The sequence below is a fragment of the Streptopelia decaocto genome (assembly GCF_964273445.1).
Source record: "Streptopelia decaocto genome assembly, chromosome: 5".
Taxonomy (NCBI): Eukaryota; Metazoa; Chordata; class Aves; order Columbiformes; family Columbidae; genus Streptopelia; species Streptopelia decaocto.
Window position 1 is genome coordinate 40,240,982 of NC_138659.1, and position 13,390 is coordinate 40,254,371.

Consider the following 13,390-nt stretch of genomic DNA (forward strand, 5'->3'; position numbering starts at 1 on the left):
TCTATTTTCTTCCATGCCATAAAAGCAGCAGTGTAAACTCTACATCTACAAATCCAAGTATGATAAATCAATTTATTTGGCAAGATTATCATGTGGCATAAATTCAGTGGAGTTAGAGTGGATCAATTGTCAGTAATTCTGCAGTGGTTTATGCGGCTACACCGATTCATACCAGATGAGGATATGAGCCATCACGTTGTAGACTGATTAAAAAAAATAAATTAAAAATAAATCCACCATTTATTTTTATTTTCCCTCCCTAAACATAGCAAAACCCCAGGAAAACACCTACAAAGCCAGAGCCAACTCGATAGCAGCTACATCATCAGCGCAACGGGACAGGGACACGCACCCGCTCCTGCCTGCGCCACCCGGACACCGCTAAGGAGGGAGGAAAAGAGTTAAAAGCCAAGGCATTTTTCACAGTGGAACTGTCCTCCATGAAATAAATCACTTCAAAAAAAAGCAAGGAAGAAACACAAACAAAAAAATATCCTCCCCTAAAAGCATCAAACACGCCGAGTTTTAATCTATCTGCTTTCCCTTTGCAATTCTTGATCTGAAAGGAAAAATAACGGATATAATTAAAAGGGATGGATTGCATTACAGTCTCAGTTTCAACTTCAGTGATTAAAGTTTTTATAATGCATTTGGTATGATTAATGACTTACTGTGGGATTAATACAAGACTCTGACTTTAAAAATATGAACTTTAATACAGCAAACATAATTTGTTTAGGAAAAAAAAAAGACAAGTTGACTCTGTGAAGAAAATGTACTTTGCTTATAAACAACATAAATCTGTTCAAATACCAGGAATCCTTAATTATCTTTAATCTAAGACTCCAAGGCAGAAACCTCTTTGGTTCAGATATTCGTTTGTTATCCTAGAATCGGTTTCTAAGCATGCAATTTTGATTTACATACTTAGATGTTCAAACACAGTTTGGGCTTAAGAGAGCAGAAATTAGATTGCTCGTGATCATAATATTTTACATTTTAATAAAATACAACATAAATTATGTTAAAATATAAACCTAATTTATGCTATATTAGAAACAAAATTCATTAACTGAGCATGCTCTGACATGGTATGTGCAAAGAGGCGTGAATAATACTTTCTAGCCCTGAATTTGGCAGGGCTCCAGTAATGAAGCTAAGCAGAGCCCACAGGGAATATTCATCTTCAGATCCCATTACAAACTGAGTTTAAACATGTTACAGCTGCTAAAACTGGAAACTGCTCCCTCTATGCAAACTTAGCAAAATAATACATAGTTGCCAAATACCTGCTTCCCACTGTAATATTACAGTTTAATGTTTATATAATAAAAAGCATAACTAAGCAGAATAAGAAAAAAATAATCCTGTTCATACTTGAGACTGCTACATTTCATTCGCAAAGCGCAAATATTGGTGAAAACGCTCGGTTCCTGCACAAAGCGCTTTGGACTTCACTAGAGGCAAGGTTGGGTTTCACACAGGGCAACGGCGAGGCCGCTCCGCCATGTGTTAAATATTTAAAAATCCCTTTTAATAAAAACACATTTTATTACAATAATTGTTAGCACTGCGAGGGGAGTGTTTGACTTTTGTTTTGTTTCCACGGGAACGCGTCGCCCGTTAAAAAGAATTGACATATTCCATCCGCAAAGGTTTTTCAGACGCCGTCCCGCGCCCCGCGGGAGCCGGGGATGGTCCCAGCCCCAGAGCGGGGTCTCTCCCTGGAAGATGCCACCTGGTTGCCCCCCGGCCATGGCCAGGAGTGGGGCTGGGGACAGGAGCAGGGCTGGGGCCGACACCATTAATTACACTGGCGTGTTCTGCACCGAGCCTTGTAGGGTAACGCGGGACGCAAACTCCTCCTCCTCCTCCCGCACCTCACCAGGACTCATTAGGCTTCGGCGCTAATTACTAACCGTGGCTTAAATTTCCTTTTCTGATCTTAAGGGTTCATGTGGGAGTAACAAGGTTTTCATTTTAGTTATTTTTCACTGAGCTCAGCAGTTGGCAGGCCGACAGCAGTAAAAATACATTTCACATAGCCGGTCAAAGGCTCGGAGCCAGCGGCAGGAAATCTGGAATTAAATGTTTCGTGTATCGGGGAGGCGGAATGACTAAGGTAAAACTGAACCAAAACACAAGGATGGCTTGTTCTAGGATTTTCCCCTCCTCATTTGAAACGAGGGCCGGCGGCTGCTGTTCCCCACCGCCGCCGAGGTGGCTTTTGGGGGCAGCTGGGGACCCCGGGGAGCAGCACCGAGCCCGGCAGTGCCAACAATTGCCGTTTCACATAGAGATTTCCGTCAGTTGCAATTTTCACTGAATGTTTTTTCAGTTATCCTGTCATGGTACAGCACAATTACCCACAGGATATGATCTTATCATTTGATTATTAGAAGTTTTTATAGCGCGGGAGTAATAAAGCGCATACAGCTCTCGGAACATGTAAGCAGCCGCCTCACATACCATGAAAGCAGCGCGCTCAGCCAATTTAAGGTCAATATTGCCCAACGCAGGAAGAATGCGATCTGCTCTTAGCCAAATAGTTTAGCAGAATGTGACATGTCTGAAACCAACAAAAGATCCTTTTTGGGGGGGTCAAATATTTGCAGCGCAGGTAAGATTTAATCAATCTTTGCGCAAGGACAGGTAAAGATGACATCCAAAAATGCAGAGCCGGGTCCCTCGAATGTACGGCACTTTGGAAACAACAGTCACGTTCTCGGTTGCTTTGAAGTGTGGCTGTATTCCGCGGCGGGGGGGGGAGTATCACAGTATTCATAAAAAAGGAAAAGGGAGGGAATATTTTGTGGTCCAAAGAATATTTACTTGTAAAGCCTGCGAGGAGACCAAATAAAAGGGTCTTTATCATGATCAAGATTCCAATATTAAGATTAATAAAATGTATTATTTATAAGTCAATTAACATAAATAGAATATGTAAGCACTGGTGTATTAAAAAAAAAAAAATCTTTCCACAGGCAGCAGATTTTTAGCAGCATGAGGGTTTTTTTTTTCCCCTGGAATAATACAAAAATAACATTTTCCAGCCAAGAGCAGAAACAGTAGGGGAGTCTTTGCTATCACAGGGCTTCTTATTAAATTCAGTCACTGTGAAAAGCCAGTCTTTTTTTTCTTTTCTTTTTTTTTAAAATAAAGACAACTTAAAATCAATACAAGTTAGATTAACAAATCAGTACTATACTAATCCTGATTTATTACAATCGGCAATATTAAGTTTAATCACGTATAAACTGCTACTCAAAAAAAGATTTTGCTTTACTAAGTCCTGAATTAAATAATGGCGCAGAGTGTACTGAGTTTTTAGATCTGCATCATCTGATATTATGAAAAATTCAATGTACTTCTCTGCAGCAGATGTCAGAGGTCAGCAAATCTATTACAGTAATGTAAGTAATCTGGCTTTCTGCCAACCTTTTTTTAAAAAACACTGAAGCAGATAATTTTATATTTACAAATTCTAAAATCCTCCAGGGACTGAATCTCTTTCCCAACAAAAAGCAGAAACTTCACATTAGAGGAATGTATTTCACAGTATATCAAACATGTCTTCATCATTAGCATTTCGTAAAAAGAAAAAAAAGCCCTTAATCTTTATTAGTCAACATTTTTTTTTCCCAGCCACAGAACTAACAATACAAGATTCTCATCTGAGCCAGTAACCACTACATTTTCATGTATTGATTATGCAGAATGAATGACTTTTTTGGCCCGACTCTGCTTCACAGGACACGAGAGCACATCTATTTATAGACACGATAAAAAAAGCAGTTACAATAATGCAAAGGATCTGACCGGCCCAGAAAGAGGAAGGAAATTAAATGTTAAGGCTGCCAGCTTCCTCTTTAATTCTCCCCACTGTGTACACATATGACGGGGCTCTCGGGCCGGGGAGGAACCATATGCCCAGGACACACAGGGTGAAGGAAGCACTTCAGCACAACCCCTACGATATTTTTTTTATACCACTCGTTTCAGTGTTTATTTTTGTTTTCTTTCTTGCAGAATAAAATACACCATCGCGTCTCCCATTGACATCATCTTGCTTTCTCAAGTGCTCCAAGCCCAACACAGAACAGGGCACAATGGAGCCTCTCAGCCACAAGAATAATCTAGGAAGGACTTAAAATACCGAAGCCCATTCCTTGGGAGATGCTGCCCCATTCCCATGCTTGGCCAGAAGGTTAAGGAGGCTGATTGCAATGGAAATAGAAAAAGATTTAAATCTGCCCCACCAAATGAATACAGCAACTGGTTAACCCATGGAACTCACTGCCAATGGATATCTTGGGGCCAAGGGATTAGTGAGATTACGCAAGGATTAGATGCTAATGTAAATCATGAGAACATTAAGCTCTTACAGTTTCAAAAACACTGAAAAGGGACAGGCAATAAATCTCTTTACTGGTAGGAATTTGGAAAACCCTTCCCTCCTGGGCACATCATGCCCCAGTGGCTCCTGCTCCTCCCTCTGAAGGCAGCACCGGAGCTGGGGGACGAGATGACCGCTCTGGCCGGTTCCACAGGACAACATCTGGTTCAGTGGGTCCTCCCAGCAGCTGCAGAGCTGCCCGCACCCCCTGCAGCCAGAGCTGGCTCCAGCAACAGCCCCCGCAGCGCAATGGGGCCCCTATCAATAACCCCAGTGAGAGAAACCCGATTCTTGTCCTCTAGAAAATCGGTGGCAAAACATTCTCTTGTTTTAAGGGACCAACAGGAATGCCCAAGCTCTGATCCCAAGAGAAGTCTTGTCTTTTTCACCCTGATGCTCTTCAAAAGCGATAAATCTTGGAGCAATGCTGCCAGAGAAAGCACAGGAGACAAGTCACCTTCAAGAGCCATGAGCTGGTGGGGATGGCCAGGAGCAGGAGGCAGCTCTCCTGGGCACCAGCAAACAACTCCCAGCAGAGAAGAGGGGAGAGGAATAACCTGAACCCTAAGGTTTCAGCCTGTTTTCCAACATAGGAATATATGATGCGTTGAGGAAATCAAGCCGTGTGTTCCTCAAGCCAAATTTCCCTGGACCACATTGTACAATCCAGGAGTTAGGAAAGCCTTGTGCGCTTTTATGCAGAACACAATAGCAACAGGATTATTTGCATTTGTCTGAAGTACAAAACTGGCATGTATTTTATCAGCAAAGACAAAATATGTTTGAGTTCAATTTTCTTTCCAAGGAACGTTCCTCCCTTAAAGAAATGGCTCTTTCATCCTTCCATCAACAACTTTCCTCTCAGCCCACTGGGAGTGCTGGTGGGTAATGAGAATGGCTCACTGCTGAAAGGTGGGAACTGCCTTGCTCTAAGAGAATTCAAAGACACTTTGTTTTAAGTAAACTGGAAATTAGTGACATTACAAACACAGCTGTTGATATAGTTGCACAGCCTGGAGAGGGAAGCTCAGCCACTCTTGATCCAATGGCTCAGCAGGGGAAGGCGAACAACCCCAGTCTCTCACCTTTGGTGCAGATTTACTGTATGGGAAAGATCCAAAGGAAGTGTGGCAGCGACAGAGCAGCCTCCCCAGGTCACTCTACTATAATCATTGCAAGCCTCTGTTTTGGCCACAGTCAGCATTTCTACATCTAAAGGCAGACAGGCATTTTGCTTGGTAGGTCCATACAGACCCTGCGATGCTGGGTCCCTGCGCTTAGGACAGCTTGCAGATGCCACTTGGCACTGCCTGTGGTGTGCAGGTCTCCTGGAGGGACTCCAAAATCCCACCAACCCTCTCTGGGAGCTCTGAGCCACATCTCCATTGCACACAGCTGAATGAAGTAGGGGTAACCCCCGCCGTGTTTGCAAAGTCCTGCAGTAGAATACACGGTGTAGACTCCCAGTGGACCTGGGGAATCCTATGGGAAAGATCTTACTTTCCAGTCCTGGTGCTAGGGTGACAACCCACCCGGTAGCACTGGGGAGGACATGGGATCCCCCAGTTCCACTGGGACAAACTCCCAGGTGGAAGGAAGGACGTACTGGGAAAACAACTCCCTGCAAGCAGAGAGGTATCTGTCTCCAGGCATGGGAAGACTGGGCCCGACCGTCCCGCGTTCTTGCACCCAAGGTCTCCTGCTGACTGCAGTGCTGGCCACTAAGTCTCCAAGGCTGTAAACCCAGTCCTGAAGAAATTCTGAAAAAATTGCGTGGTCTCACATGTTTTGAATGGACAGCTAAGGATCTGTTTTAATGGTAAACAATTACATTCCTCTGTCATCTGATACTTTTTAAATTTTGGGGAGGGGGGAGGCTTTCTGAATTTTCAATAGTTCCTTTGTTAAAGCATCTGTTACTCACATAATTGAAAAGATGTTTGTTCAGTGGTATGCTTGAGAGTACAGTTATTTAATCTTAATGATAAAGCCCTGAGGGCAGAAATTCATAAGTAAAAACCTCTTGTTATTTATCAAAAAGAAAAAAAAAAGAAACACAAAAAAACCCCAAAAAAAACAGGAAAAGAATGAGAGAACTGAGACACCTCATCTATCTTGAGGCTTAAATTTGTGCTTGATGGAAAACTATTGAGACAATTTGCAACTTGTGAAGTTTTCTGGGAGTCTGGGACTAGCTGAATTGCGAGGTGGTAGGAAAGCAGGGTGAAGACAAAAATAAAACAACCAAGTTAGTACAACAAGAAAAAACTGTTGCTTGGCAAGATTTTTGGGTCAAACAAAGCGCTAGCTGTAGTTTACAGCATGACATAACACTTGATTAATTTTTGCCTGAAGATGTTTTAACACTTAACAGCATAAATCAAAATCTTCTATTAATTACCATGTGTATGAAAAGATAACCATAAGCATATTCATGTAGATGCTACACGAGCCTCCTATTTTTTGGTCTCTGTGGCTGCAATTTCCTACAAAACTCAACAGAAATGCTTACGCATTCCCAAAGTTATCCAAATGCTCTAACAAAACCAAACAGCATTTGCATGGAACGTGGGGCGCTCTTGCATATTGAATTACTCCACAATATCCTTAGGGTAGAGAGACTTTACGGCTGTTAAAGGGACTTATCCTGACCCACCTCGTGTTTCTGATAATACGTAATATTTATGTGAGCCATTTAGACAGAAAAATGGGAGAACGGGCTTTGAACTCTATCTCCTGGGGTTTAGTCCCCTGGGAAAGGACTGATGTGCAGGGTCCTCTCCAAGTGCCCGGGGTCCACATTACCAGCCAGAATAAGCCCCTCCATGGGTCTGTGTCTCCAGTGGGGGCACAGGCACCCCACTGGACCAGCAAGAGCCCATCATCTCACCTCCCTGCTCCTCATCATGTCCCAGGTGGTTGTGGCTCTGCAGAACACTTTCCCACTCAGTTGCCTCAGTCTTTTGAGAGCGTGAAGCCTAATAAATCCTCCTCCAGCTGGGTTTGACCCGGACTGTCTGGTTTTAAAGGCACTGGTGACTCGTGAGGGTCATGGTACAAGCTACACTGCTGAAGAGCAGAGCACAGCCCATGGGAGGCTCTGGGTCCATCCCAAGGGAACCAGGCTCCCTCAGCATCCAACAAGGTCAGGAAAGATACTCCTTGATGGGACCATCCAGCTTTCTGCCAGGAGACCCTGCTCATATTTTTAGTTTTATTCAGTGCATTTGATTGGGAACTTTATACACCTTGCAAAATAGCAGCGTTTGGTGTGGGGTTTTTTTTCTTGTTTGTTTTTTGAGGGGTCATGGGGGTGTAATATTTATGAAAAATCCCTAACGACGTCACCAGCGCTGCAGAAACACAGCCTATCGTTCACGTCGGAAAATTAAAGCTGCCGATCATGTGTTTTGTGTAAAAGCGAAAGAAACCTCAAACCCTGCACGTGAAAACCACATCTGCATTATGAGGGGAAGGCAGCACGGAGAAGAGTGCTCTGCAGAAAAAATAGCCGTTTCTGAGGGTTTCTTGATAAGCGAGAGAGATGTAGGGTACTGACAAGGGCTGTTAAGAGTTTCACAGGAAAGTCTGAGGCTGAATCAGCCAACGCCAACCACACACGCCTCTTGCTTTCTGTGATCATGCGAGGTAAGTGCATTAGAGAAGCACAAATGAAGAAAGTAATGACCAAAACAACAACAACACGTAAGCTCTGTACGGTTTGAGACGTGCACAAAGCACCAGCCCCGCGATGGGAAAACATTAATGCTTTTTATATTGGTAATCATCTGTAACATGAGCAATTAAGTACAGTACTAATGGACTATAGCCAAGAGCCTGGTACTAATATTAAAAACTGACAGAGATGAATAGGTTTGGAAGGAAAACTAGGCTGACAAAGACATTTTTATGAAGTGCTTGGGCCTATTTGGAATAACCCAATCAGAGGCAGGTTCAGACCAGCCGTGCCTACAGTGACAATAACGCATTCATTGGCATTATACGACGCCTGCTATGCTTTAAATAAAATCACCCATTGCTTCTACTCAGCAACCTGCACTTTCATTATTATACTCATTAATGAAACAAAAGTTGTCTAACTAATATACAAATACCACTTACTGAAACACTGGCAACCTCGCCTCGTTTTAAAATGAAACCAGTTACTGGAAACACAAACCATACTACATGAAAAATTAATCCATTGCTAATGCACACAAAATCTTTCTTCCCCTCTTACCAGGGACACAAAGCAAACACCGCACTGACCGAAATGCTCTGCCCACCTACAGCCACCACCACAACCCCTACTCCACACACGGCGATGCGGGGGGGAAACTACAAAGCACCCCTATGGCCTTTACATCTGACTGTCTTCCAGCTTTTGCCATCCTTGCTACTGTGGGTCTGCAGCAACATGTTGGCTTTTTAGAGGTTATAAGCACCTTTAGGACAAAAGCAACAGTTCTTCATGGGATGTGCTAGACAGAGTGGCAAGGATGTCCTCTCCTTTTTCTTTCCCCTTTGAGTTTTTGTGCAAAACTCCACCTTGCAGAGGGGAACTTGGAGAGGTGAGGAGGGTGGGATGCAGTACCTGAATGGGACATACGTGCCATTCCACTCCTCAGCATCTTAAGGATGTCACTGAAAGGCTGCTGCCACCTAAGCACCCTCGCTGTGCTAAAGCCGGTGCAAACAGCTAGTAGCTTCTCCATCCTCTTGGGCAAAATCTAGTTAGCAGAACACAGATGCCCTTGAGATCTTAGTTTTAGAGATAAATGGCAAGGACAAATCAAACACAGCAGCAGGATCAGTGAAGTCAGGGAACTGCCTGTTCTGCCTCCAGTAAGCAAGGAAAGGCCAGTGGGATTCAGAAAGGAAAAGCCATGAGGTTTGTTCAGCATTTACCTCCCAGCTTAATTTAATTTCCAGTTTAGCTTTACAGCTCACCTTCAAGTTAGAAAATGTATGTGTGTCCTGAATCATGAATACGTATTCCTGCACTGCAGTTCTAGTTTCAGATTAAATGTCATCTGAGCACTTTGGCTATAAATGAGCATTACATTTACAGGTGCTGTAGTTAGAATTACCAGCTGAAACAAACCATGACAATTTCATTTACTTTTTTCCAAGTCTGAGGCTTAATATAGCTTTCCTGTGGTGGAAAATAAAGTGTCTAACACTAGAAATCTAGAGATTGGATCAGTCACTGAAGTTTTTTGTCTGCGTGTTTTGATTTTTTCAGACCAGGGCTAACCTGAAAAATCCTACAAGACTTTTTCTCCAAATTCCATCTTTTGACAGCCTGTCAGAGACCTGGAAAATAGATGCTGCCTCATATCAGACCTAACTCAGAACTACATAACAGACTGGCATCCAAGAACTCAGATTTCAGCTCCTTGGTGTGCTAAGAACAATCTAACCATAAACTAAAAGACTCTTTCCTCAGACTGGCTCAAGGCAAGCAAAACTGCTTTTGGGTAGCCTGGAAAGGCTTTTCAGTCTTCAAAAACGCCATGAGTCTGTTCAGGTTTTCTAGTGAGCACAATGGGCTTTGTGGCACTTTGTAGCACACCTCTGAGTAACTGCTGAGTAAGTCACACAGATGAGTCTCTATGCATCGAAGAGCAGTTCGAGGGCTTTCCATGTAAAAAAATGAACCACTAGCACGAAAACAGAAGAGAGAGACAGGGGTTCATGGAGTACTTGTGAATGCCTCATTCATTTTTCCACAACTACAAGAGACGCTCTCTGGGTGACTCCAGGATTCCAACACGGAGCCAGACACACTTGCTCCCTGCGCGACCTAAACCCAGAGACCCAACTCTGGTGCGTGCCTGGGTCTCCTCAGTCAAATAAACAACATCTCAAGCACATCTGGCGAGGGAAGGCCCAGACTGCCAGTCTGACACCCACCAGCTGGCTGGGGGGCAAGAGGAAGCCCAGAGCCTCCCAGGGCTGTGACAATGGAGGGGAAGAGCCGAACACCCACAATCTGATGAGTCAATTAAAACAGTCTAAAAGATTCGTCCGCAACGCAAAGGCAGGGAAAAGCTTTGGTCTGATGCACACAGCAACTCACTCCATTTGCTCTACCGCTTGGCTCGATCTCCAGAAAGCTTCTAACTCCACCTTTTATAGTGGCATTGCATGCAACTTCTTCGTGCACCCAAGTCCTCCTGTAAATGAGGGTGATGACCCTCCCCCTCCATGAGGAGGGCGGCTTCTCCCTTGGAGTGGCCAACATGCCAGGCGAAAGAAGGCGAAAACCTGCCCCTGAGCACGGGTCTGCTGTGCCACCTTGTGCACAGGCAGTACAATCCCTGCCTGACCCCAGCAAAGACACTTGTTTATGGGCAGGAACAAGAGACCGGGCTTTCTTTATCTGAGCCTAAAATTGCAGGGCTTTTACTAACATTTGCTTGTCTAAGGAAAAAAATTTTAAAAAGAGAGGAAAAAAAGAGAAAAAAAAAAAAAAGAAAAAAGAGACTTGTTTCTAAACCAAACCAAAACAACACTCTAGCTCCAGTATTTTATTCAATGCGTGCTGGCTTCACAAGCCCTGGAAGTTATTATCTACATGGGAAGAATAAGAAATCAACAGTTCTGACCAGCAACAATGGCTGCAGAGAAAGAGTGTTTGGCAGCGGCTGGCAGGCAGGGAGGAGGGAAGAAGCACAATGAGGAAGAGGAATGCAACGCTCTGCACGACCCACAACAGTAACAGCACCCTGCATTGTGGGCCGCCCCATTATTTTGATCACAACCACAATTTGCTTAATTGGTATTCCTAAAAAACGACAGAAGACAAGTGTTTGCATCAATTAGCTGTCGTTTCTTATTTTTCCCTGAGTACGTTTTGCTCAATTCTTCAGCTTCTTTAACCGTAAAGCTGTTGTAAAAATTAAGATATGTACCAAAGAAAAATCAGATGTTTGCTTTATTTATTTAGTCACTGGAGACATACACTCTGGTTTAAATGACAACAGATTATCTGACTAAACTGTTAGGGGAATATTTGCTATACCTTTAAGAAGCCTCCCTCTCTCTCTCTTTCTCTAATTCTTTATAAAACGTTTTGAAGGCTCTCCAAATTAATTTTTTCATTATTAAACAAGCATTTCAGATTTGTTATCTTACCTTTCATAATGTCTGCGAGTACATGTAGCAGCACTTGTGCTTCCAGGGTTACCACCTAATTCATCATAAATATGTTTCCATTGTCGACGGGCTGTTATCTGTAAAAATGGCAATGGAAAATTTAATCTTGCATCTTTACAGATTCTACAGCATTTGAGTTCACAACAACAAATGCATGTGTGACACTTTCAGAACAGCATGTACTACAAGCACTATAAAAGCCCCTACAGAATATATAGAGTGCACAGGGCTCTGGATGTCTTTTTTTTTTTGGTAAGTTAACACTATGTATTTTGTTTCCCTCTAAAATGGAGTGATCTGACTAATTCATTATCAAGTCACAAGCAATACAGCCTCACAAAAGAAAATCTCAATCAATACAGGGTCATTAACCATCAGAAGTTATGCAGACAAATCCCACGGTGAATTATGAAAATGAAGCTAAAACCATACTCAGCACAAATAATGATTACATAGTTATTTTAACTGAATTAGAGAAAATAAATCCGCTGTGAAACCCAAATCCACCACAGAATTCTGCAAATCCACAAAAGCATAGTCCGTAACTCTATATGTTACAAGCTGTTTATTTTTACCCATTTATGTCAGTAAAATATACAGATCAAATAGTAATGAAATCTTAACACGCTCCAATGTTAATATTTGAGCTATGTACTTTATTGGACCACGCTGATGAAAATAAACATCTTTGTAACATATTGAGTTGCATACCATGGTTCTGTTTTTTTGTACAGAAATTAGGATTATACAGAATAACAGATGGAAGACCTGGCAAAAGAATTGTTTCTGAATTGTTTCATTATTTTATATATTCTGCTATATTTAAAACAGGAAGAAAAACAGGAATAGGACAAGCACAACAGATCACCCTCTTTTGCCTGCAGCTCATAAAGAAAACCAGTGGAAAATTGTGGGGTCAATTTGGGGAGAATTTTATCATTTTCTACGGAATGCTGTGGATTTTAATACATTCAGCCCCGGAGGCTTCTTTGGAGTTACCCACAGAGCAGTCAATGGCGTTTGCCGAGGAGCTAAAGGCAGCAATCAGAAGAAAACAAATATTACAACTTGCAGTCTGAGGCCTGTAATTTTAATCTAAACAAGAGGAGATAGGTACTGTCATTAAATATTATGGGGTGAGAGGTGTTTCTTTTTCACTCAATAGAAAAGGAAAATCCTTCCTTTGCAGAAATTATTCTCCAAAGCCAAAAGAATGGATTGAGACTTATCATTTGATAATATTATAATTTTTTGAAGTGTATTTTGCTTGCTCCTTAGAAAACATCAACACCTCCACCTCACCATTAGTACCTGTACATAGTTTGCACCTATAGATACTTTTAAAAAAAAGGGGGGGAGTATTTTATCCTAAAACTTATTTAAAGCAAAATGTACTGACTGCATTGACTAATTTTATTTTCTGTCTTCTGCAACCAACCCAAAGACCACAAGAGGCACAAGAGAGAGGCTGCGATTCAGGGATAAATTCCGCACAAAGTAAGTATTTAAATACAAATACAGATCAAACACTCATCTCAGGAGAAGGTTAATTACAAGGAGAAGGTCTGTTTTGTTTAAGTTCTTATGCTGTCTCTTCCCCAGGCTACCCAACACTCCTTCAAGCCCTTTAGTAACAATAATAGGTGGAACTGGAATCCCAATAAGCCATAAAGAACATCACCTTCCAAGAATACAAAGAAATGCTCTTTCTGCAACCTGAAAGTTCAAAAAAGGGCTGCACTCTGCTGTGGAGGAGTGGGAACCTGCCTCTCGTCCCGGGAACCTTTGAGCCCAAGTCTCATTAACCATGAGCTAGAGGCAAGAGTTGATACT

At 42.5% G+C, this 13,390-nt stretch overlaps 1 protein-coding gene across 4 annotated transcripts in view; it reads right to left on the minus strand.

Moving 5' to 3' along the window:
- ARID5B (AT-rich interaction domain 5B) overlaps positions 1 to 13,390 on the minus strand; it is a 113,387-nt gene that overhangs the window by 6,794 nt on the left and 93,203 nt on the right. For all 4 annotated transcript variants that reach the window (XM_082054626.1, XM_082054625.1, XM_082054624.1 and 1 more), the window contains one exon: positions 11,537 to 11,634. In XM_082054626.1, the coding sequence (XP_081910752.1) occupies positions 11,537 to 11,634 (98 nt within the window). The remainder of the gene's footprint in view (positions 1 to 11,536; positions 11,635 to 13,390) is intronic.